The following is a 26,327-nucleotide window of genomic DNA, read 5'->3' as shown; positions in this document are numbered from 1 at the left end:
GCAACACACAAAACACACAGAACAAGAAATAGTGGTGAATATCTGTAGCTCGGGTGTAGGATGAGGGTGAAGGTTTGTTCTCCGAACTTGTGGGTTGGTTTCTGAATGTTAACAGGATAGGTAATGCCACAATCCCAAATCCTTAATCTCTACCCACACCGACACCAAACAGCACCTGTTTGATTGGAGCAACACAAAAATCATTGGCTACGCTACCACCCATCATACTCTTGAGTTCATTGAAGCCTGGCACTCCACAAGCAATTCCATCAACAGACACACTGACCTACAACCAGCCTACGAAACCCTCAGAATCCAAATCAACCACACAGCCAACCAGAGACAGCATCGACCCTCAACCAACCCACACAAACACCCCCTCCCCAACCATCACTTCACCTCCCAATGACCCTCACTGTTAAGGAATATGCATAGAGTAACCCTTGAGTAGCAAGGTTGTGCACATGAGGAATGGCTGAGAGTGATTGTGACTAAGCACTGTCAATACACAGACACACTGAGTTGTGATTTACTTTTAGGAAAAAGTAAAGCAAAGTCCAATAAACAATCCAGGTCATACACAGATAAAGATAGTTAAATTGTCAATCCAGGGATATTCCAAGAACAAAGTCTTCTTACCAGTTTTTGTAGTCATATGCAATAAAACAGTTCTTTTTGGAGTTGCAAACAGGAACAAGTACAGCAGTAAAACAATCAGTAAAACAGTAGAAAACAACAAGTAGCAATGATCAATCAGTGATCATGCAGAGAGAACAGGCAGAAAGGAGCAGAGGTAACAATAATAATGTAATAAGAAAAAATAAGCCATGATTCAAGCTTCCTCTTAAATACATTGGCTACAGAGCTAGCCAATCAGTATGATGCAATACAGCATTACAGTCTTAAAGCTATACATTACATTTTGACTGCAAACATGCATTGATGGTTTATATATATATTGCCAACCCAACCAGTTAGGCAATAGCCATTCCCTAACACTCACCTGATGTAACCTCCCTATCACAAGACCCAACACAAGACTCTCATGGAAGACTCACACCTGACCCATCACAAGACCCATCACAAGACCCTCACTTGACACACCTACATGTGATCCATCGTAAGACCTACTGACCACACAAAGCCCTTATAAATGAAAGAACACCGACACTGACATCCCCTAAAGATAAAGGTAAAGGGATTCGAACCACTGAACTGCCAACCTTTCAATCGACAAGCTCAGCTTCTTAGCCACTGAGCCACTGCGTCCCCTAAAACTGACATCCCCTAAACTCCACTAAAGATGTCACCCAACCTGGTAACAAAACATTTGGAAACCAACCCACAAACTCAAAGAATGAACCTTCACCCTCGCACAGAGCAAAGCTTTTGGTTTCTATCACTCAGTAGAAAACGACCTCTTTCAATCTTCCAATTCATCCTGAGAGTATAAGTTATTGCCCTGATTAGAGTGGATTAGTTGGAGAATGCTTGATTAGATCCCTTTGAAACAAACCCTACGATCAAGCAGAAAATTAATTGAGCTGCATGTGATTACATGGTGCTTCAGAGAAGGTATTACCAGCAACAGAGAGACAAAGACAGAGGAGATCTTGCAAGCTGCATGAATTCCATTCCTCCCTTCTGCTCCCCCAAACTTTTGAAAGAACAACAAGCTTTGATTTAGATGCGTATTTTTTTTCCCTTTGTGCTTTGCTTCCTTTTTTTTTTTCATCTGCAGTCCTTCAAAGGGATTTATCAATAGGAAGTCAGTTTATGCCTAATTTATGAAGCACAAGGCAAGCAACCTTCTGACTGAGCAAATACGTTCGTCTCTGAAAATACCTGTTCATAGAAATCTTTGATCAAGCACATATAAAGCGGAGGGTATTTCACTGTTTATGCTGGGCATTATTAATTTATTTCCCTACGTGTAGTAAAGCAGAGGGTCCAGAAGAACACAACTTTTTTAGGCAAGGCTTGTACTTGGCCTCTGACTGTTCCACACAGTCTACATCCCTCAAAGTAGGTGGGGGCGTGACCAGCCAAGAAAATGGCTGGACCGAGAACTCAGTTTGACCAATCTTTGATTCTCTTTACAGGAACCAAATCTGGATGACATTTCTTGACTTTATATATAGACACCCTTCAGATATTTGAAAACAGCTGCTACATAGTAGTAGGAGTAGAGATAGTCCTTGACTTATGATCATAATGGAGCCTATACAATATAGTCATAAGTCATAATGGTCATAAAACGTATGACCATAATGGAGCCTGTCCAACATAGTCATAAGTCATTATGGTCATAAAACAGGTCATCACAGGACTGATGTCAGGGCTCCGACGAATGCCCTAATTAACTCATGAGCCTCGAGCCAAGTTTCAAAAGAAATCCAGTTATTTATTAGGAGCAACATAACAGCAGCTTCCCAAGTATAGTCAACTCTGCTGCACGTAATTTACAGTTCACCTATGACCCTGGTTTCCCCCTCCTCTCAGGCTGTGTCATAAATCACATTCTTCAACAAGGCGCTTTTGCAGGCTGTAGAAACCACGCCTCACAAACTGGCTCTGGTAATCTGAGATCCACCCTTGAAGGAAGGTATGCATGGAATGTGCTTGTGAACGTGGCTGCTGAACTGCTCCGACAGATCTCCCCACTTTCTGCCCATGACAACTCGAGAGCAGACTAGAAATGCTTTGTGAGTTGACAACTGACATGATAATATGTTTTTTTTTGTGTGTGTGGCAGTTGTTAAATGAATTACCATGTTTTTTTAGATCTGCCATCTGTCATCATTAAGTGAAAACCATGGTCATTAATGAATCTATTGTTCGCTATGGGGCGTTTTGGCCAACAATTGGGAATAAATGTGGGTTTTAGGAAAAAGGTTGTAAATGTTGGTCATGTGACTTCAGGATGCTGCAAACAGTCATATAAGCAGGTAGGTTGTCAAGTGTCCAAAATGCAGTCACATGACCACAGGAAGGGCAGCCTTTGGAACTTTAGAACCAGTTCATAAGTACCTTTGGGAGTGAGGGTTCCACTGTAACTTCAAACAGTCATTAAGTGACCAGTCTTAAGTCAAGGACTACTATTTCCTGTCCAACTCCAGTGGATGCTGGATGGCATAGAAAACATAAAAACAGCTAAAAACATTAAATCAAATAGATAAAGGTAAAGGTTCCCCTCGCACATATGTGCTAGCCATTCCTGACTCTAGGGGGTGGTGCTCATCTCCGTGTCAAAGCCGAAGAGCCAGTGCTGTCCGAAGACGTCTCCGTGGTCATGTGGCCGGCATAACTAAGCACCAAAGGTGCTCGGAACGCTGTTACCTTCCCACCAAAGGTGGTCCCTATTTTTCTACTTGCATTTTTTACGTCTTTTCTACTGCTAGGTTGGCAGAAGGTGGGACAAGTAACAGGAGCTCACCCCATTACGCGGCACTAGGGATTCGAACTGCTGAACTGCCGACCTTTTGATCGATAAGCTCAGCATCTTAGCCACTGAGCCATCGCGTCCCTCATATCAAATAGATAGCCCAGAGTAAAATAATCTAAAAAAATAGCAACATAACAACCAAAAATATCCACCAGGGGCCATTGAAAAATTATTAATAAATATTAACCTCAGACCTGGGACTAAAGCCATTTTTCAAAGCTTTCCAGAACCCTAGGAGAAGCGCACCATCCTTATCTCTGGGGGGATATTCTTCCAGAGGGTGGGGGCCACAATACAGATTAGATTCCTAGGTCCCACAGGATGGCAATGTTTAATGGAGGGGACTTGCTGGACAAGAACAGTTGGAGACAAGCTATTTCACAGCTATCATGTCTTCCTTCAGTCTTCTGTTCTCTAGAGTAATAGTGTCCAACCTTGACAACTTTAAGCCTTGTGGACTTCAACTCCCAGAATTCCCTAGCCATGTTGATTGCCTGAAGAATTCTGGGAGTTGATGTCCACAGGTCTTAAAGTTTTATTTTATTTTATTTATTTTGTCAAGCATGTATAAGATAACAGATATAAGTATAAACATGATTATGAATACAGGAAATGGATATGAAGAAATGGGGACAGTAGGACAAGGATGATAGGCACGTTGGCGCGCTTATGCACGCCCCTTACAGACCTCTTAGGAATGGGGTGAGGTCAACAGTAGACAGTCTAAAGTTAAAGTTTTTGGGGTTTGGGGAAGAAACCACAGAGTCAGGTAGAGCATTCCAGGCATTGACCACTCTGTTGCTGAAGTCGTATTTTCTGCAATCGAGTTTGGAGTGGTTTACCTTAAGTTTGTATCTATTGTGCGCTCGTGTATTATTGCAGTTGAAGCTGAAGTAGTCATTGACAGGTAGGACATTGTAGCAGATAATTTTGTGTACTACGCTTAGGTCAGACTGAAGGTGGCGTAGTTCTAAGTTGTCTAAGCCCAAAATTTCAAGCCTGGTGGCATAAGGTATTCTGTTGCGAGCAGAGGAGTGGAGGACTCTTCTTGTGAAATATCTTTGGACTCAATTTGCCAAGGTTGGATACCCCTGTTCTAGACTAAGCATTACTCAATAGCTCTAACCATTTCTCACATCCTTATTCTGTAAGGATGTAGAGTCTTACAGACTCTAGCATGGCTGCTCTGTTTTTATTAACAATATTTTTCCTAAGTTTGGGTAGTCAGAATTGGATGCAGCCTTCTCGGTAGATCTGGTAGATGGTGAGTTCAAGTCCTGCCTTACCTATGGAAGCCACCTAGGTAACTTTGGGCCAGTCACTCTCTCTCAACCCAACCCACCTCCCAGGGTTGTTGTTGTGGGAAAAATAAGAGGAGGAAGGTGGGTTGGGTATGCTCACAGCAGTGGTGGGTTTCAAATTTTTTTACTACTGGTTCTGTGGGTGTGGCTTGGTGGGCGTGGCTTGGTGGGCATGGCAGGGGAAGGATAATATAAAATCCCCATTTCCTCCCCAATCTAGGGGAAGGTTACTGCAAAATCCCCATTTCCTCCCGCTCAGCTGGGACTTGGGAGGCAGAGACTAGATGGGGGGCGGGGCCAGTCAGAATTTTTACTACCGGTTCTCTGAACTACTCAAAATTTCTGCTACCGGTTCTCCAGAACTGGTCAGAACCTGCTGAAATCCACCTCTAACTCACAGCCTTGAGTTATTTGTAAAAATAATAAAGGCAGGATACAAATTAAAAAAATACACATTTAAAAGCCTTGAATCTGTCTGTTTGTGAATTGGCTAGTGAGCCCATTAGTCTGTTCTTTGGAGTTTTACCGAAAATAATACATACTTTAGAATTCTGGATCCCCTGCTAATTCAGCGATCCGGAACCCTATTAGACTAAATTCCTTTGACTTGTCTCCATTTTAATCAGAAGCTAAAGCACTTGAGTTAATTGTTGTCATTGCTGTTGTCTTCCGCTTCCATAAAACCCACAATCAAAATCAAAGTTGCTGTTTGCCAAATAGCAAAAGCTGGCATTCTGAAAGGTGGGCAGCAAAAGGGAGCCAACGAAATAGATTGGAAAGAAAATAAACCATTAAGCCTGCTAGAGACTTTTGCTCCCTCCGGAGGCTCCTGTAAGAGAAGGGGGTCAAAGACAGTCAAAATTATGACCGCCACTGCACTAAATCCTGTCTTTTCTTTAATGAATATTGTATGTGCAAAACGTTAATGAATATTGCATGTGCAAAATGGAAGATGTAAAAAAAAAAAAGAGGAAAGGGTGGTTTAATCATGGAATTGCAACCACCAGGTTGACTTTTTAAATCCCTCCCCCCTTCCCTTCCCCCTCCCCCCCGCATGGAATGCCTCCAACTTGAACATTGCTGTCAGATGAAGCTTCAAAGCTGGAAAGGCAGATTTTGATTAAAAGTGTTATTCAAGTTGAGGCTACAGAAACAACATTGACGATAGGCAGAGGTGGGAAAGACGCAAATGGTAGAAGGGGAAAGATCCTTAAATATGTTCCCATATCATGCTAGAGTAGGTTAAACTGGATTCAGCATGGTGTGAGAACCAGTGGTATTTGCAAAGAGGACCCAAAAGAAAGGCGAGATGACTGCACAACATTCCTATCCAAACTCCACACTTTTGATGTGTATATATGTCAGCACTCCAAACTACATTCGTTCCAGTGCTGACATAAGGAGGAGAAGAGGGGGCAGCTGGCAAGAGGACGCTTGACTTTTCACCTACTTATTTTCCCTGAAGATAATATCCCCTAGGAGATGGAATGGGAGGGGGGGACATTCCTGGGAGCCGAAGTAGTAGATATGGGGAGAGTGATTTGGAAGATGGCCAATGAGACGCAGAGAATTGGGGAACGGAAAGGGAAGGTTTGGGGTCAGGAAGTCAGTGTTGGCTACGATGGACTTGGGGACAGATTGTTGTGCTCAATAAATGAAAGATTTCATCAAAGACTATTTGCTTGGAAATGCAATTTATTTGAGACGACATCGTAACCTGACAATATACATCATAAAAAATTATGATAGCAATAGCAATAGCACTTAGACTTATATACAGTGGTGGGATTCAGCTGGTTCTCTCCGGATCAGGGAAACTGGTAGCGGCATCTGTGGGCGGTTCTACCCACCCACCCGGATGTAATGCGCACCTACTGCATGCGAGCGAAGTGAGAGAGAGCACGCACACTCTCACATTTGCAAACTGATAGGGAAGGTAAGTGAATCCCAGTGTTGCTTCACAGTGCTTTTACAGCCCTCTTTAAGCTGTTTATAGAGTCAGCCAATTGCCCTCAACAATCTGGCTCCTCATTTTACCCACCTCGGAAGGATGGAAGGCTGAGTCAACCTTGAGCCTGGTGGGATTCGATCTGTCAAATTGCAGGCAGCCGGCAGGCAGCAGAAGTAGACTGCAGTACTGCACTCTAACCACTGCGCCACCGCGGCTCAATGATGTTGCAGCCACCATCTTGCCTGGTTTGATGTTCCCCCTATGTGTCGTCAGGTACAAAGAATCAGAGCCATCCGTTAGATTGCAGCACAGATGGTCCAACTGCAACCCCTCCTGAATTCTGTTGACTGAGCCTTGGGTGCTTGGCAACCAGGCCACATTTACAGTTGTTTATAGCATCCCACAATCATGTGATTGTGTTTTAAAACTGTTTTGCCAGAAAAACAGCAGTTTCTTCCAGTTTTCAGCAAAACAACACCCAAAATGAGCCATTGGTTCACTTAAAAATCATGGTGTTTCTTTAACAACCACCACAAAAAAAAGATAGTAAAACTGGATTGGTCATTGATTTTACAACCAACACAACATATGGCCATAGGGGAGCGGTGCAATGGTCTAGAGGTGGAGCTCTCACCTCACAACCAGGAGGCTGTGAGTTTGATCCTAGGTAGAGGCAGATAATTCTCTCTCTGGGCACAATGAGAATATATCTGCTGAACAAATCTCCGCATTGGCATCAGGAAGGGCATCCGGCCAGTAAACACACTGCTAGCTCCATTCAGTTGCCCAGACTCCACCCTGCAAGGGATTATGGGATCGTTATATGAAGATGATGATGATGATGACAACAAATGGCCATAATGGGCAAGTCCCACTATGGTCATAAGTCAAGGATAATATATATTTATTTAGTCTATGTGCTGAATATACACTGAGGGAGCCTGGGTTGGAAGAAGTTGAACATGTTTTTAAAACAATGGAGAAAAAAACCATCAATATTCCGTGTTATGCTGATGACACTACTTGGTAGCTGAAAATACAAATGATCTGCAAACTCTAATAATGAAAGTCAAGGAGCACAGCGAAAAGTGTGACTGTAATTAAATATAAGGAACACCAAATTTATAACAACAGGGACAGCAACTAGAACTCATAATGAAGATCTTGAAATGATGGATAGGTTTTGCTTTGGGAGGGATCTGCTATCAACACTAAACCTGAAGTGAAGAAAGAGGCTCAAATTACCATATTTTGGAATCATGATGTAAAACCGCAGATTTCTTGAGCGGTAAGTAATGCTAGGAAAGTTAGAACATAGAATAATAGAATTGGAAGGGATGTTGGAGGTCTTCTAGTTGAACGCCCTGCTTGAGCTTAAGACCCTATACCCGTGATGGCGAACCTATGGCACACAGGTGGCACGCGTAGCCATATCAGTGGGCACGCCAGCTCAGCTCTGAGAGACAGAGAGGCTCTGGAGGCTGGGGACAGCAAAAAACATCACTTCCTGTCCCACCGGGAGTTGGGAAATGAGCCATTTCAGGCCTCCGGAGGGCCTCTGAGGGAGTGGGGAAGGCTGTTTTTGCCCTCCCCAGATGCATAGAGAGGATCTGGAGCCAGGTGAGAAAGAAAAATGGGCCTACCAGGCCATCACGTGCCAGGAGCAGGGGGGAGGGAGGGTTGTGCTCACATGCGCAGGGCAGGACGCATTGAATTATGGGTGTGGACACGCGCACATGGGAACCTCCTCTGTCCCCCCCCTCCTGGCATGCAATGGCAAAATTAGCCATCACTGCCCTATACCCATGATGGCAAACCTATGACACACGTGCCCAAAGTGGCACACGGAGCCATGTCACCCAGCAAGGTGGCCTTGCCTGTTTGACATCCCGATTTCTCGTGTGCATGTGCATGTGACTATCAGTTGTCCTTCACACACATGGCAATGCTGGAAATTGGAGTGCACATGCCCATCAGCCAACTGATTATCAGGTGCGCATGCACGCCAGAACGCAGAAGTTCGGCTTTTCCAGGCTCAGTTTAGGCCCAGTGCTCTTCAATATCTTCATCAAAGACTTGGGCGAGGGGATAGATGGGGAACTCATCAAATTTGCAGATGACACCAAGCTGGCAGGAATAGCCAACACTCCAGACAACAGGCTCAAGATACAGAAGGATATTGACAGACTTGAACATTGGGCGCGATCTAACAAAATGAAATTCAACAGTGAAAAAAGGAAGGTTCTACATTTAGGGAAGAAAAACAAAATGCACAGGTACCGTATATGTGGTATCTTGCTCAATAGTAGTAACTGTGAGAGGGATCTTGGATTCCTAGTGGACAACCATTTAGATATGAGCCAGCAGTGTGCAGCAGCTGCCAAAAAAGCCAACACAGTTCTGGGCTGCATAAACAGAGGGATAGAATGAAGGTCACGTAAGTGTTAATATCACTTTATAATGCCTTGGTAAGGCCACACTTGGAATACTGCATTCAGTTTTGGTCGCCACGATGTAAAAAAGATATTGAGACTCTAGAAAGAGTGCAGAGAAGAACAACAAAGATGTTTAGGGGATTGTAAGCTAAAACATATGAAGAACGGCTGTAGGAATTGGGTATTTAGTTTAATGAAAAGAAGGACTAGGGGAGACATGATAGCAGTGTTCCAATATCTCAGGGGTTGCCACAAACAAGAGGGAGCGAAGCTATTCTCCAAAGCACCTGAGGGCAGGACAAGAAGCAATGGGTGGAAACTAATCAAGGAGAGAAGCAATTTAGAACTAAGGAGAAATTTCCTGACAGTTAGAACAATTAATCAGTGGAACAACTTGCCTCCAGAAGTTGTGGATGCTCCAACACTGGAAATTTTTAAGAAGATGTTTGATAACCATTTGTCTGAAGTGGTGTAGGGTTTCCTGCCTGGGCAGGGGGTTGGACTAGAAGACCTCCAAGGTCCCTTCCAACTCTGTTATTCTATTCTATTCTATTCTATTCTATTCTATTCTATTCTATTCTATTCTATTCTATTCTATTCTATTCTATTCTATTCTATTCTATTCTAATTAATTGCATTCACCCACCGAAATGTCCAGGCAAGAGTCCTTCAAGGAGTTAACTGCAGTAACAGACCTTATCAGTTCCTTGCGATAATTGCATGGCTGTGAGCTCCCAGCCAAAAGGCTGCAAATTAAGTTCTGGCAAGCAGTCTTTGTGACACGAAACACAATGAGCAAAATCTTCAGAAATACGAACTGTTGTCTCCTACGACAAACACTCCCCTTTCCTTCTATTTATTCCCCAGCCAGGGAGGGGCCATTCAGCATCCACATGTGCTTTGCTTCCCGAGCTGACTCCTTGTCCTCCATTGTTCACCTTTCTTAATGCTCTGCACATACGTGCATCTGGAACAGGCCCCAGCTGTCCTTCCTACTCACTCATATCAGCCTCCAAAGGCAGCTGCCTCTCCGGTGGCTGGGAAATGTCGGACGGCCCTGCCTCTATCTCTGTGTCTGACGCAGAACATCCCCACACTACAGAACTGGCCCAAGTTCCTCCCCAACCTCCTCATTATCTGAGTCTGCCGCCAGCTCTGCTGGCAGCTGGTGGGCCACAACACTAGTCACCAAGGATCTACACTGACCTGTTGGTGCAAAATCAGTGCATCAGTCAATCAGTCTAGCTTTAATCCTTTGGTTCACATTTTGGACACATCACACTGTGAATATCAGAGACTGAGCAGCATATGTGAACAAGGCAAGAAGGTTTGATTAAGAAAATGAATATTGTTTCACATGGGGAAAATATGGAAGGTGTGTTGGATATGTTCTCTTCCGTTCAGGGGTGAAATGCTCCCGGTTCGGACCGGATTGCCCGATCCGGTAGCAAGGGAGATGGGTGGGTTCGGAGAACCGGTAGCAAAAATCCCTGCCCCCTCCCCATTGCCCAGCTGAGCCGCACAATCATCAAAGGCTTTTTAAAATTTTTAAAAGCATTTTTTCTACAACCTCTTTGGCTGAAAAAATGCTTTTAAAAGTAAAAAAAAGCCTCTGAGGATCGCACGGCTCAGCTGGGATCATCAGAGGCTTTTAAAAGCATTTTTTCTACAACCTCTTCGGCCGAAGAGGTTATAGAAAAAAAAAATTAAAAGGAAAAAAAGCCTCTGCCGATCAGGCAAGTCATTTTTTTTACAACCGTTTCAGCTGAAGAGAGCTGAAAACTCTCTTTTAAAACCATTTTTTGTAGAAAAAATGGTTTTAAAAGTAAAAAAAAAGTTGGCCACGCCCACTCAGTCATATTACTCCCCCCCACCAAGCCACGCCCACAGAACTGGTAGTAACAAATTTTACATTTCACCACAGCTTCCGTTGTATTTATTTGTAAAAATAATAAAGGCAGAATACAAATAAATAAAAATGTGTTTAGAAGAAAACCCAGATCTAATTCATTTACTACTTTCTAGTATTTATTTATTAACTTTATATACCACCCATCTTGCTATCAAGCAACTATTTTATAATATTCTTCATATTCATTTTCTTTATAAAGTTATCTTCCCCATGCAATTCAGTTTCCCTGTTATAAATTGCATTGCTGCACAACTGCTTGCTTTCCTATTTGAAAACCTATTTTAACCAATTTCTTTCTCGATGAAAGAAAAGCAATGCATGTCTTCCAACTATATTGAAATTGCCAATTCGATATCTGCCAGCCACATAAGAGCAGACTGTGAATTCCACATGATTGGAATCAACGCACAGGCCCTCACACAGTGTAGAGGTGAGATGTATATCCGAAAGGGATAAAATAAAGTGGAGAGGGAGACTTTGAGACAGATAAATATATCCTTGCATATCAACAACAGGCCAATTACACCGACACAGTTGTGTGCCACACTACCTACCCAGAGAGCAATCAAGATTCAAAGACCCATTTGCTTCAAACATCTGCCTCCAAAGCAGAACTGCACTTGCTACAGTATAAGCAGGACCTGTGATGAAATGGATTATTTTTCAAGTTAGGCAATTATGCCCTTTCCTGGAAAATTTCACTATATTTCTTCCCTCCCACGGTTCATGACTCACTTTCCCCATGTTGTTGTTGTTAGTTCCGAAGTCGTGTCTGACCCATCGCATGGACCCCCCATGGACAACGTCCCTCCAGGCCTTCCTGTCCTCTACCATCCCCCGGAGTCCATTTAAGCTCACGTCGACTGTTTCAGTGACTCCATCCAGCCACCTCGTTCTCTGTCGTCCCTTTCTTCTTTTGCCCTCAATCTTTCCCAGCATTAGGCTCTTCTCCAGTGAATTCTTCCTTCTCATTAGGTGGTCAAAATATTTGAGTTTCATCTTCAGGATCTGGCCTTCTAAAGAGCAGTCAGGGTTGATCTCCTCTAGGACTGACCGGTTTGATCGCCTTGCAGTCCAAGGGACTCGCAGGAATCTTCTCCAGCACCATAGTTCAAAGGCCTCAATTCTTTGGCGCTCAGCCTTTCTTATGGTCCAACTTTCACAGCAATACATTGCAACTGGGAAAACCATAGCCTTGACTATACGCACTTTTGTTGGGACGGTGATGTCTCTGCTTTTTAGTATGCTGTCTAGCTTTGCCATAGCTTTCCTCCCCAGGAGCAAGCATCTTTTAATTTTTTCCACCATAGTCTGTTCATATACCATGATTCCTAATCACACACAATTCTCTGAGGATTGCTTTGGAGTCTCCAACGGGCATTGCTTTTCATATCTATTTTACAAATTACATTTTTTTTTTTTTACAAACCTTCAAATTCCCCCATCCTTATACACAATTGATGCCATTCGGTATGCATTACCGATGGTACTCATGTCATGAACGCTCAAAATAAAAAGAATGAGATCGGCTGCTCACAACAGCACCAATCCAAACAATGAGGTGTGTTTGTGCATTAATCTCACCTTTGGGGAGATGATCTACACGTTGAAATAAAAAAAAAAACAGACCAGAATGACAGTCACTCAAGACTCAGCTTGAATGTGAAGAGAGGCTGCCGGTGTCATTTTAAAACATTTATGAGGTTAGACAAAAGTTCTTCTTTTTCCCACTTTTGAAGAAAAGAAATTGTGATTCAAGGCCTATGTTGTTATGCTAAGATGAAATATATACAGTAGATGCCTGGAGCAAAGCACTTCTCTTGATCAATCAGCAACGCTAAGATCCACTGGTAAAGCTGTTTGACATCCTTGGATAGGTTGTTGAGGCGGGGGCTCTCCGAGGACCTCTCAACTTGCTTTTCTGTGACCCAGTAGACTCTTCCTTAAGGAGCCTTTGCCCCATTTCACTTTGAGAAAAGCTTCTGCATTACCATAAACCACACCAAAAAGCTGCTGATGCTCTTTCTGCAACTAATGACCTCTGGGACTGTCATGCCTTTGAGCCCATTGCTATAGATACTCATATGGATTTTCCAAAAAATGCACTAGATTGGGAAGCCTACAAAGCAGATGTGACTCTCTTCACTTACTTTACTGATCTGCAATACTTATATCTAGCTCTTATGCCAGGTGTCGGTTGCCCCTGATGAGAGCAGGAGAGGGGGACCTCTTTGAGTAGCAATAGCAATAGCATTTAGACTTATATACCGCTTCACAGTGCTTTTTACAGCCCTCTCTAAGTGGTTTACCGAGTCAGCCTATGGCCCCCAGCAATCTGGGTCCTCATTTTACCCACCTCAGAAGGGTGGAAGGCTTAGTCAACCATGAGCCTGATGAGATTCGATCTGCCAAATTGCAGTCAGCTGGCAGTCAGCAGAAGTAGCCTGCAGTACTGCATTCTAACCACTGCACCATGGCGGAGTAGTGTTTTCAGTAAGTAGGAGTTTCTTTGATTAATGTTACTAGTTCTTCGACATAACAATCAAGTTCTCCATGAGGAATGGAAAGTCTGATAAGAACTGGCTGAAACCTGCTAAAGACAAGGACTGTACATAGATTTGAACTCTAGTAAACTCATTATGCCTCATTATAATGTAAAAGCCACACCTACTGAATATGAGGATAGCAATAGCAATAGCAATAGACTTATATACTGCTTCACAATGCTTTACAGCCCTAAGCGGTTTACAGAGTCAGCATATTGCCTCCCAACAATTTGGGTCCTCATTTTACCCACCTCTGAAGGTTGAAAGGCTGAGTCAACCTTGAGCCTGGTGAGATTTGAACTACCAAATTGCAGGCTGTCAGAAGTCAGCAAAAGTAGCCTGTACTACTGCAGTCTAACCACAGCGTCACCGTGAGATTCGAACTGCCAAATTGCAGGCAGCTGGCAATCAGCAGAAGTAGCCTGCAGTACTGCACTCTAACCACTACGCCGCCGTGCTCAGGATGAGCATTAATAAGATCATACTAAGAGTATTATGGGATGTTATGAAATGCTACATGATACATATAATGTTACTGATGCATTATATGATGCAAGCTTTATCACAGATGAGTCAGAAGATACTAAACAATAAAAGAGCTCATTCTAAACCCAGTATGTCTGAACTGTATACAAAGCGATTCTGTATCTTTCTAAGTTGCTTCCAACATCTTCCAACCTCCAATTCAAATCCTATTTGGGCAAGGCACACTAAAAGATCTTGCTGACATTTATGGCTAACATCCCCCAAGAACCAGGAAAGACGTCGAGTTACTCCTGAGCAGTTTCCTTTATTGTTCCACACCTTTAGACAGAATCTTGCCAAATCAAAGCAACTATTAGCATAACTATAGATGTACTCTGAGAATTGCTGGGAAGGAGCCCAGCAATTAGGTTAAAGCACCCTCTTTCTCCAGACCAAACTCTCCATGATTTGCTGCCTCTTTGCTCTCTGGAATTCAGCCCCTCTTGCCTGGGAATACAGACTTCATTCATCATACCAGGAGACTCTGGGCAAGTAACAAGAAGATAAATATACCATATCAAAACCAAATAAAAATAGTGAAACACCAGACACCAAAGATAGCGAAGGACCACCAGTGCACTCAATCCAGCAGCTTTTAATTTCTTTTTGAATTCTACAGTAAGTAGGGATGAACATAGCAATAGCACTTAGACTTATATACCACTTCACAGTGCTTTACAGCCCTCTCTAAGCGGTTTACAGAGTCAGCATATTGCCCCCAACAACAATCTGGGTCCTCATTTTACTCACCTCGGAAGGGTGGAAGGCTGAGTCAACCTTGAATCTGGTGAGATTTGAACCGCCAAATTGCAGGCATCCGGCAGGCAGCAGAAGTAGCCTGCAGTATTGCAATCTAACCACTGCACCACCGTGGCTACATACCATATTTCTGAGAGGATAGTCTTCCAAGTGGGGAATAGTGGCTGAAGCTCAGAAGATCTGTTGCATAGTGCATACAATTATGTCCTCACAAGGAGGGAAAACTCCCATCAGATCTTCTCCGGATGCCTAGACTTAGATTGTCTGCTGGTGGTTCCTGGGCCCAACATTTTAGAATTTTAACTAAGAGTGAACTGATATTAATGTGTCCCCAAACTTGAGGAGGAGGAGGAGGAGGAGGAGGAGGAGGAGGAGGAGGAGGAGGAGGAGGAGGAGGAGGAGGAGGAGGAGGAGGAGGAGGAGAAGAAGAAGAAGAAGAAGAAGAAGAAGAAGAAGAAGAAGAAGAAGAAGAAGAAGAAGAAGAAGAAGAAGAAGAAGAAGAAGAAGAAGAAGAAGGAGAAGAAGAAGAAGAAGAAGAAGAAATTTACCTTATATTCTTTTACCTGCTCATAATCAATATTACAGTTATCATCACCATCAGCAGTGGGTTTTCAGTATTCTTACCACCAGTTCGTGCACGCCTTCCACACATGCGCTCGGCCTTGAAAACGTGCCTAAATAGGCTGGCATAGAGCCGGGACAGCCTGAACCGGTACGAACTGGCTGAATACCACCTCTGAGCATGTTCACACTTGATGCACTGATCTTTGTACACTAACTAGAAGATTTGGCGTGGGTCCAAATCTATTATTTGGAAAACACTCAGTATATAAGCAGAAACCAGAGACCAAACCAAAATGGCATTTCAAACCAATGATTTTGCATGTAGACCTTGTTGCAGGGGGGAAAAATTAAGATATTCCACATATCAAGCCAATGAGGAGGGCAATCAGCTCTTCTCTTGTATCTCTCTTCAAGTATCTGCAGGTCATCAAGACTTTGCAGATCACATAAAGTGACTCTATCACTGAAACCAATTTGCTTTTAAGGGACCTGGATCAGGAAGCAGGCAACTCTTGTCCTTCAATATGGTCCACCTTATCCCAATATCTGTTAACTAGAAACAACTGCCCCACTATTCCAAATAGTAGAACTGTTTCTCCTCTCTGGTTTGAAAATCTCCGACTTACTTAGTTGGACGATAATCTGGTATGGTGCGATCCAAGGATATTTTCTCGCTGAGATAGGAATTGTAGCCATATTTTTCGTGGGGTCCCTTGGCTTTTTCTTCCTCCTCTGGAGAAAGAGTGGCAGGCAAGCCACCTTTGCCACGACCACCGTAGCCTTCAATAAGCCCCAAGGATTTTGACAGACCTAGTAGAAAAATAAAACAAAGAAGAGACACACAAGAGTCAGTCTTGAAAGCAGACATTAGAAGCTATGATACCCATTTTCCCTTGAATCACATCAACAGGTATACAAAATCACCATCAACGTATCCTGGCTGTCCTGCTAGTGTATCCAACAAGGAAGGAAAGGGATAACTAGTCTATCCATCTTTTGAATGAACAAACAGAATATTGAAGATGGAATACTATTGGAAGGGACCTTGAAGGTCTTCTAATCCACCCCTCTGCTCAAACATGAAACCCTTTACACTTCCAGATAAATGGCTGTCCAAGCTCTTCCTGAAAACCTCCAGTGATGGAGCACCCACAACTTCTGGAGATAAGCAATTCCACTGATTAATTGTTCTCACTGTTGGGAAATTTCTCCTTAGTTCTAGGTTGGATCTCTCTTTAATGATCTTTCACCTGTTACTTCCTGTCCTGCCTTCAGATGCTGACCAATTATATATGGTCTTTATTTCTGGCTCTAATCTTCCTGACCATATAATTTTTACATAGTGTTTGCTTTCTATTGCCACTGAAAAAATTCTCTACAAACAAACAACCACAGGAAGAGGAAAGTCTCTCTTAGCTTTGCTTCTAAGACTAGAGTAGAGTAGAGTAGAGTAGAGTAGAGTAGAGTAGAGTAGAGTAGAGTAGAATAGAATAGAATAGAATAGAATAGAATAGAATAGAATAGAATAGAATAGAATAGAATAGAATAGTTGGAAGGGACCGTGGAGATCTTCTAGTCCAACCTCCTTCTTAGGCAGGAAATCCTACATCACTTCAGACAAATGGTTATCCAATATCTTCTTAAAAACTTGCAGTGTTGGAGAATTGACAGCTTCTGAAGGCAATTGTTCCACTGATTAATTGTTCTAACTGTCAGGAAATTTCTCCTTAGTTCTAGGTTGCTTCTCTCCTTGATTAGTTTCCACCCATTGCTTCTTGTCCTGCCCTCAGATGCTTTGAAGAATAGCTTGACTCCCTCTTCTTTGTGGCCACCCCTGAGATTTTGGAACACTGCTATCATGTCTCCCCAAATAATAAGTTTACTTGGAAATTGTAAGAATTAAACAAGGGACCTTTATCTATGCATTATTAAACTATATTCCTGCCCAGTGATATTCAGGGGACATTGAAAGTCTAAGGCTAACATAACATCTCAAGATGGCACAGAGGAAAGAATTTATTATATGAATCATTAATAAGCCTAATTCCTCTGTTCAATCTTGTGTCTGAGTCACAGGTAAGCCGAATTTTATTTAGCCTCTGAATCATAGCCAGTCAAATTTTCCACTACACCCTACCATTTGAATCATAGTAAGGCAAATTCCATCTAGGCCGACTCACAAATAAGTCAAATTCCCACCTAAACTCTCCATCATTAGCAGGCCAAATTGCCCATTCCCATCTAGCTACTCGATCATGGACCTGCCATATCCTGCTCCCTTGCCAACAGCAGGCCAATTGACTTTTTTTTATTCTAAAAAAAAAAAAAAAGTAGATAGCTGCCAAGTAAATATCCATTTTCTCAATCTGAACGGTGAATAAGCTAAATTGAATGCCGATTTAAAGGCCAATTTCGGTCTCCATTAAAGCACATGTGCACATTGAGGCACAGTGCTAGGTCTGGAAATAAAACTGAATTTTCCTTTCACCTCTTAAAAGCCAAGCCGCAAGAGTGAATGAATACCCCCCCCATCCAGAATATGGAGGGAGAAAAAAAATTCTTAATCCAAGCATGTCAGGAAAAGAGAGACAAAGTAATATTTTATGGCATGCTTCACTGTGCATTATAGAAAGCTGTAGCACCTGACGTTTTTACATTTATTTTTAGGAGAGATTCACACCTCTCTCATTGTCAGGCGCTACTGAGCGCCTTGATGGATGATTTTTATTCCTAGCCGTGATATTTATTTTCCCACCTTTATGGTTCAAGAGATTCAGACCCCCCCACCCTCACCCCAAGGCAGGTCTTTTGTGGGATGCTTTATTTGAGTAGACAGTGACCAAGAAACAAAAGAGCTTGACAATCAAAACAGCTTAATTTGATGAGCCCTCGGTTCCATGTTCCCAAATCCAGTTCCCAAAGCTTCTCTTCTCCATCTAGATATGGATTGGAAACCATTCAAACCAGAAGTGGGTTTCAGCAGGTTCTGACCAGTTCTGGAGAACCGGTAGCGGAAGTTTTGAGTTTTGAGTTTGGAGAACCAATAGTAAAAATTCTGACTGGCCCCGCTCCCATCTACAGTATTCTCTGCCTCCCAAGTCCCAGCTGATCAGGAGGCAATGGAGATTTTACAGTATCCTTCCTTTGTCACGTCCACCAAGCCACGCCCACCAAGCCATGCCACACCCACAGAACCAGTAGTAAAAAATTTTGAAACCCACCACTGGAAGGAGGAGAGGAAGGCTGGGCTGGCAGCAATGCTACTCCATCTGGGCAATGGTAAGACGGGGGGACTTCAACTCCCAGAATTCCACAGCCAGTTACAGTGTACACCCATTTTAAAGCATGCTGGCTGGGGATTCTGGGAGTGGAAGTCCACCCATCTTAAAACATGCTGGCTGTGGGATTCTGGGAGTTGGAGTCCACCCCTCTTAAAGGATGATGGCTGTGGGATTCTGGGAGTTGGAGTCCACCCCTCTTAAAGTATGCTGGCTGGGGGATTCTGGGAGTTGGAGTCCACCCATCTTAAAGCATGCTGGCTGGGGGATTCTGGGAGTTGGAGTCCACCCCTCTTAAAGCATGCTGGCTGGGGGATTCTGGGAGTTGGAGTCCACCCCTCTTAAAGCATGCTGGCTGGGGGATTCTGGGAGTTGGAGTCCATCCCTCTTAAAGCATGCTGGCTGGGGAATTCTGGGAGTTGGTGGGAATGGAGATTTTACAGCATCCTTCCCCTGCCACACCCACCAAGCCACGCACACCAAGCTATGCTACATCCACCAAACCACACCCACAGAACCGGTAGTAAAAATTTTGAAACCCACCACCAATTCAAACCATCCTCCAGGGAGACAGGTGAGACTTCCTAATGACGCTCACACAGAAAGACAAGGGAGCTTCTAAATAAAAGGCAAGTTGGAGAGTTAGAGTTTTAACAGATGGAGAGAAATATTCCTTAACAATTTAGTTTGTGCCTATCACAGGTTCTACTAAAAGACGTCAAGGATACGGTGTCCTTGAGGAACCAAATGGAGAAAAGAGTCCATTAAAGGAGAATATTTATACAGTAGTGGCCAAAATTGTGGAAGTGTCAGATGTGCCTCCGTTCAAAACTCAAGAAAGAAAAAACCCAACTCCATGTTTGTAGAGAAAGGTACTTTTACTGAGTATGAACTGAATGCAGCGAAAGAAAAGCAAAGTCTGAGGCAAGTCCGCGGCCTCCCTGAGCTCCATTTTTGCTGACAGAGGGCTGCAGGAGGCTGTCGTGGTCAAAAATGGAGCCCGGGCAGGCTGCACATGGCCTCCCCGAGTTCTGTTTTCCTGGTAGAGGGCTGCAGGAGGCCATTGCGCCTGAAAATGGAGTCTCAATGAGTGACATTGAGCTGGCCACGCCCACTGGTCACCCACCCCACCCACCCAGGTCAAACACAACCCTGATGCGGCCCTCAATGAAATTGAGATTGACGCCCCTGGTATAGGTTTCCTGCCTGAGCAGGAGGTTGGACTAGAAGACCTCCAAGGTCCCTTCCAACTCTGTTATTCTGTTACAAACAAAACAAGGAACAGTTAAGTTTAATAATTTACAAAAGAATCTTCTGGAAGTGAGTAAAAAAAGGGAAAAAAGGTTCCAGCAGGGTGGATGAAATTAAAAATGGGAATGATAATGATATTTTGACGATTAGAATGGAAATGAATGCCATAAATAGTAATGTTTTTTTTTTAAAAAAAATATGAAATGGAAGTCACAGATGCAGTGAGAAAGTTGGAAAATGGTAGGACCACCATGTAGAAGTTGAAACTGGGGAAATATTAAAATATAAATGTGGTTTCATATGGAGACTGTACGGCTTGCTTATAATATCAGCATGAAAATGGCATCTTTGTTAGACAATCGAAAGAATGCCACTATTTTCTCTCTATGAAAGGGAGAAGATTAAAAGAAGGTGAATATGAAAACCAAAGAAGTTTTGGTTCTGGGAAGACCGTCACAACTGTGATTGAAACAATATGAAAGTGACAATGAACAAAATTTGGGAAATAAAGCTTTATGCTAGGCAGGGTGTGGGTGGACCCCATTTTTTTCCCTCTTCATTTGGTCCCTGGGAAATGTATAAATCCGAGAAACAATTTGTTCATCTTTGATTTAAAGGAAGCATATAATAAAGTGAATAGGTATGAATCACAGGGTGTTTTACATGCAGATTGATGTGTCTGATGAAAATAATATGCTGTAAGAAATCCTGTAGAAAAATAAGGAAACTCTTAGTCAACGGTTACATTTCGGGCAGGGAATAACAGAATAACAGAGTTGGAAGGGACCTTGGAGGTCTTCTAGTCCAACCCCCTGCTCATGCAAGAGACCCTATAGCTGTGATAGCAAACCTATGGCACGTGTGCCACAGGTGGCACGCGGAGCCATATCTGTGGGCACGCAAGCGTTGCCCTAGCTCAGCTCCAGCCCGCATGCGTGCGTGCGCTGGCCAGGTGATTTTTGGGCCTTTTGGGCCTACCGGAAGTCGGGAAACAGGCCTTTTCTGGCCTCCAGAGGGCCTCCTGGGGGGGTGGGGAAGGTCGTTTTTGCCCTCCCCAGGCTCTTAGAAAGCCTCTGGTGCCTGGGGAGGGCAAAAAATGGGCCTACCAGGCCCACCGGGCCATGACATGCCAAAAGCGCGGGTCGCGTGGGGGAGGTCGCACTTGCATGCATGGGGGGGCAGGGTGCATCAAATTATGGGTGTGGGCACATGCAAGCTCAACCCCCCCCATGCTCCCCACCCCCGCTTTTGGCACGTGACAGCAAAACGGTTAGTCATCACTGCCCTTATACCATTCCAGACAACTGGTGATCCAGTCTCTTCTTAAAAGCCTCCAGTGAAGCTAAGAAATGTAATATTCCCTTAGAAAGCCAGTGGGTGTAGTGGTTCAAGGTGTTAAGAGTAGAAGCTGGAAGATTATAAACTTCAATTTTTTCTTTAACTTAGAGGCCTTAGTTAAGTGATTTTGAACCAGTGGTAAAATCCCAATTTTTTTTACTACTGGTTCTGTGGGAGTGCTTGGTGGGCATGGTGTGGCTAGGTGGGTGTGGCTTGGTGGGCATGGCAGGGAAAGGATACTGCGAAATCTCCATTCCCACCCCACTCCAGGGGAAGGATACTGCAAAATCCCCATTCCCTCCCCACTCTGGGGCCAACCAGAGGTGGTATTTGCCGGTTCTCTGAACTACTTAAAATTTCCGCTACCACTTTTCAAGAACCTGTCAGAACCTGCTGGATTTCACCTGTTTTGGACCAGTGACTCTCAGGACAGTTGCCTTTTGGGAAAAGTGTATTTTTGAGGTTTGATGGCTAATAACATCACTTTTTTTTTGAAGTTTCAAGATATTCCACTACAATATTCCACTACTGGAATGGCCTGGGAATAGCCCAGACCTTAACCCAATTGAAAATCTATGGAGCCGACTAAAGAAACTTGTTAGTCAGAAGCGACCTAGCAATAAAATCCAGTTAATAGAATCAATCATTCAATCTTGGTTCCACATTAGAACAGCTGCTGAACTAAAAGACTTGGTTCACTCCATGGGAAGATTCTGTAAGGCTGTAATTCATGCTAAAGGTTACCCAACTAAGTATTAACTGACATGGTGATAATTTTTGTATATCTCATTTTTTTTCTATGGTGATCATTTTTGTAGATCTCGCTTTTTCTAGGTATTTCACTTTTCTTCTTTATACTGCTATTCTAATGGCAAATCCTTCATAAAAATTATTGCATTACATTCTTGATTAAATTATCTTTCCATTGATATATAATTTTATGGTACTACTCCAAAAAAAAGTGGTGTTATTAGCTAGTTTTTGAAAATACACTTTTCCCAAAAAGTTTCCACAATTTTGGCCACTACTGTACTGTATTGTTATATGTGTGGTAAAAGAAGAAGAGGTCAGTTTAAAAAATTGTATAGTTACTCAACGAATATGGACTGAACCCAAAAAGATGGATTCGGTCCGCTTAAGTAGTTTAGTCTTATAGAATTTAGCAGGAAAAGGCACCCTCCATGCAGATGAGAGCTGCATTCACTAGCTATGAGATTTCCCCCTCCCCATATAGAGATCAGCCTCCCCACAAGTGAATTAAATAATGACAGCATGATGGACTAGGGAACTAGATGACTGGAGCCACCAGGTTGTCTGCTGCAAAGGAACTGGATGTCGATGCCGGGTGGGGCAGAGGGGTGTGTCCTGCCTACATAAAGCCCTGGGAGGAAGTAGCTCCCAGTGCTGACTTTACACTGAACTGCTACGGTTAAAGATTCATTTTGTCCCAGGCCTCAGGCCTGAATAAACCCTGATTCTACAGTTCCAGAGTGCGGTTGCTTCTGTATTGCCAGGCCAGGAGAACTGGACATTTGAAACACGCAGGAAAATGGAAGACCAGCTCTTCCAGTTTCTGTTGTGACCCCGACTCCCGAGCCTGTCCTAACAGAGGAAGAGGACTCAGAAGGTGATGGGGAGGAACTGACAAGGCCTCCCTCTCCAGGACCCTCCTCTCTGGCAATGCCTCAGGTTTCATCCCAAGCCCAAGAGGAATAGCCTAGGATATGCCAGGAGGAAAGCATATCAGAACAACAACAGATAGGGAGCGAGGATGATGAATCCTGACTTGATCCCAGGCAGCATCGGAGGGAGAAGCGTGCACAGCAACGAAAGAGGCGTCGGAGGGCCAGAGATTGAGCTGAGTCACTGAGCCACACCCCACAAGGAATAAAAGTGGGTGTGATTGCTCTTCAGGCTTTGTGACAGTCAAAGTTAAAAACCTGAGAGTCACATCGCGTTACCTGGAATCTGACTTGTACATATTTGGATTGGACCTTGGCTAACTCTTGCTTCGTGGATTACTTTTTGCTACTGGACCGGACTGAGGATAAACTCTCTCTTGCTTACTGTGAGTGAAAACTGACTTGGCAGGCATTACGCAGTTTACTGCCAAAACTCTTATCTGCAATGGTTTCTAGTCTGATTGCTTAATAAAAACTTGGCAGGTGTGCCTGGTTGCATGTTTGCCTGTGTGGGGAAGGGGGACAGAACAAGTTTCTGTCACTGCTGCACGCAAAAAGGCCAGCTGATCATCACGCGCGCGCATGCATGCGAGAAACCCGGAATAGGAATGGTTGATGCTGCGCATGCCAAGTGACATGGCTCCACATGCCACTTTGAGCATCCATGCCATAGGTTCGCTATCAGGGCTTTAGGGTTTGACTGCAACAAAAGAAATAATAAATGAGAGTCAAACTTCAAAATCAGCTTATGAAGGAAGAGTGAATGTGTCCAGAGGAACTTGAAAATTAAGAAAACCATAGCTGATTAGATTCTGAGTAGAATCTGACAAAGAGATGAAAAACTGACAGAACAAAAAGTCCACACACGAAGCAAAGAAGGGATGCAAGTAAACAGGGATGATTTACAACAGGGGTGTCAAACTCAATTTCATTGACGGCTGCATCAGGGTTGTGTTTGACCTCAGAGGCGGGGGGCTGGGGGAAGTATGGCCAGGGTAGGAATGGCCAGCTTGACATCACTCGTGTCAGGAGCACCTGTGGTGACCTGGGTGGGGATGGGGGGGATACGACAGCTTCCTGCAGTCCTCTGCCAACAAAAATGGAACTTGGCCCTCCCAAGCTCCGTTTTCGCTGACAGAGGCATCGCGTGCATGTCCTTCACTGTTTCCAGGGCAGCCCTGTGGGCTAGATCTAAGCATCACGCAGGCCGGATTCAGCCCATGGATCTTGTGCTTGACACCCCTGGTTTACAAGGAAAAAAAGATCTGAACAAATATAATGAATAGTGATGGACAGTGTTTGTAAACACTGTCATTATATTTGTTTCCTTTTTTCTTATCTCATGCCTTTAATCAGTGGTGGAATTCAATTTTTTTTACTACCAGTTCTATGGGCATGGCTTGGTTGGCGTGGCAGGGGATCTCTATTCCCACCCCACTCTGAGGCCAGCCAGAGGTGGTATTTGCCGGTTCTCCGAACTACTCAAAATTTCTGCTATGGGTTCTCCAGAACCTGTCAGAACCTGCTGAATAGCACCTCTGCCTTTAATGTATTTGGCTTATTGTTTTTTTACATTTTAATGCATTTGGTATAATATTCTTTGCCCCAAAAGAGAGTAGTAGGATGAGAAGGTAAGAATGTAAAATTGTTTGCTTGTAGAGGACTTTGGAAATTTGACCAAGGTCAGAATTCAGCCCTAACAACACTGGTTGCCTTCACCATCCTATGGATTATTGTGTGTGAGTTGGGAGGCCATATAAATTTAACAAGTAAAATAAAATAAATCAGTATTTGGGCCCATTCATCCATCGTCCTCCTTTACCTCTGTAACTTTTTTTTCCATAGCCTACTTTACATTTGTTCAAATAATGAAGCCATCTACTAACTTTTGAAGTACGTGCTGTAAATTCAATAAATCATGCTAAGCGAATAATCTCGCTTTAGAGGAAACAGCCCGCAGTGCATCACATATGATGCAGTGATGTGCATCACATGTGCACTCAAAGGAAGCATATCATAAAGCGGTCCCTTTAAAGAGGGCCCCCCCTCCCCTTCTTTCTCTCTCTCCCCCACCCCACCCCCATTATCTCCACGTCACCTAAAGCGATTGTCATAAAAATGAAAGCTATCTCATGCACGATGTGACAACTTAGCTTGACGAATTTCCATTCTTTGCAGCCCCTCTTCGTTTCTTTGCAGGTCTCTTAACTCAACTCACCGCTAGCGCAGCTTGTCAGAAAGGATTTGCCAAGACTGCAAAGTAAGGATAGTACATTTAACTGCCCAACTTTAAGTTTGACTGAAGTAAAAAAAAAAAAAACAGGCTTGAAACCAACTGACAAGTTGCCTTTGCAGAACCAGCCTTGGAGAAGGAGAACTGATCATTAAGGCTGGCCCGGAGGAAAATATCTGAAGCACCAGTAACTTCACCCCGTTCAGGTGCGAAGTCGTGTTGAACTCCTTTCCTTTCGCTTCCTGGAATGATCTGAAAAATCTAGGGAGGCTTTTAAGAATATTTTTGAAACCCCCTTCAGCACACAGAAGGAAATAAGGCCAAGGTGGGTGGCTTGATAATAGATGCTGTCTTCTTCTACCAAAATAAAAGGAAAGAGAGAGTTTTGCAAAGAGAACAGGCAGACCAACCAAACAGAATGAACTCTGCTAAAAAAAACCCAGCACAGTGGGAAAGTGTTGTTTTTATTGAGTTGCTTATTATAAGCATTGTGGGGGGTTAACATTCTTCAGAAGTGGAGTGCCATTAATAGTTTCTTCCTAGAGCTGAGATGGAAGGATGGCTCAAAGTCACCTACAATACCTGGCACTTTTGTGGGTAACATTCTTCAGAAGTAATTTGCCATTAATGCTCCAACGCTGGAAATTTTGAAGAAGAGATTGGATAACCATTTGTCTGAAGTGATATAGGGTTTCCTGCTAAGCAGGGGATTGGACTAGAAGACCTCTATTTCTTCCTAGAGTTGTGACAGAATTGTGGCCCAAAATCACCTACCTGGCTTTATACCTAATAACAATAGCAATAGCACTTAGACTTATATACCACTTCACAGTGCTTTCCAGCCCTCTCTAAGCGGCTTACAGAGTCAGCCTATTGCCCCCAACAATCTGGATCCTCATTTTACCAACCTCAGAAGGATGGAAGTCAACTGAGTCAACCTTGAGCCGGTGAGATTTGAACTGCTGAACTGCAACTAGCAGTCAGATGAAGTAGCCTGCAGTACTGCACTCTAACTACTGCGCCACCTCGGCTCTAAGGCAGGACCAGAACTCACAACCTCTCCACTTGTAGTCCAGCACCTTGATCACTAAACCAAATTAACAATCA

The 26,327-nt window shown here is 43.5% G+C and overlaps 1 protein-coding gene across 4 annotated transcripts in view; it reads right to left on the bottom strand.

The window, feature by feature from the left end:
* Nucleotides 1–26,327, bottom strand: part of GALNT17 (polypeptide N-acetylgalactosaminyltransferase 17) — a 361,062-nt gene that overhangs the window by 204,591 nt on the left and 130,144 nt on the right. For all 4 annotated transcript variants that reach the window (XM_034420811.3, XM_060693186.2, XM_087889549.1 and 1 more), the window contains one exon: nt 16,065–16,248. In XM_034420811.3, the coding sequence (XP_034276702.1) occupies nt 16,065–16,248 (184 nt within the window). The remainder of the gene's footprint in view (nt 1–16,064; nt 16,249–26,327) is intronic.

The sequence above is a fragment of the Pantherophis guttatus genome, chromosome 1 (assembly GCF_059756535.1).
Source record: "Pantherophis guttatus breed Tessera chromosome 1, ASM5975653v1, whole genome shotgun sequence".
NCBI lineage: Eukaryota > Metazoa > Chordata > Lepidosauria > Squamata > Colubridae > Pantherophis > Pantherophis guttatus.
This window is presented reverse-complemented; position numbering and strand designations above follow the sequence as displayed.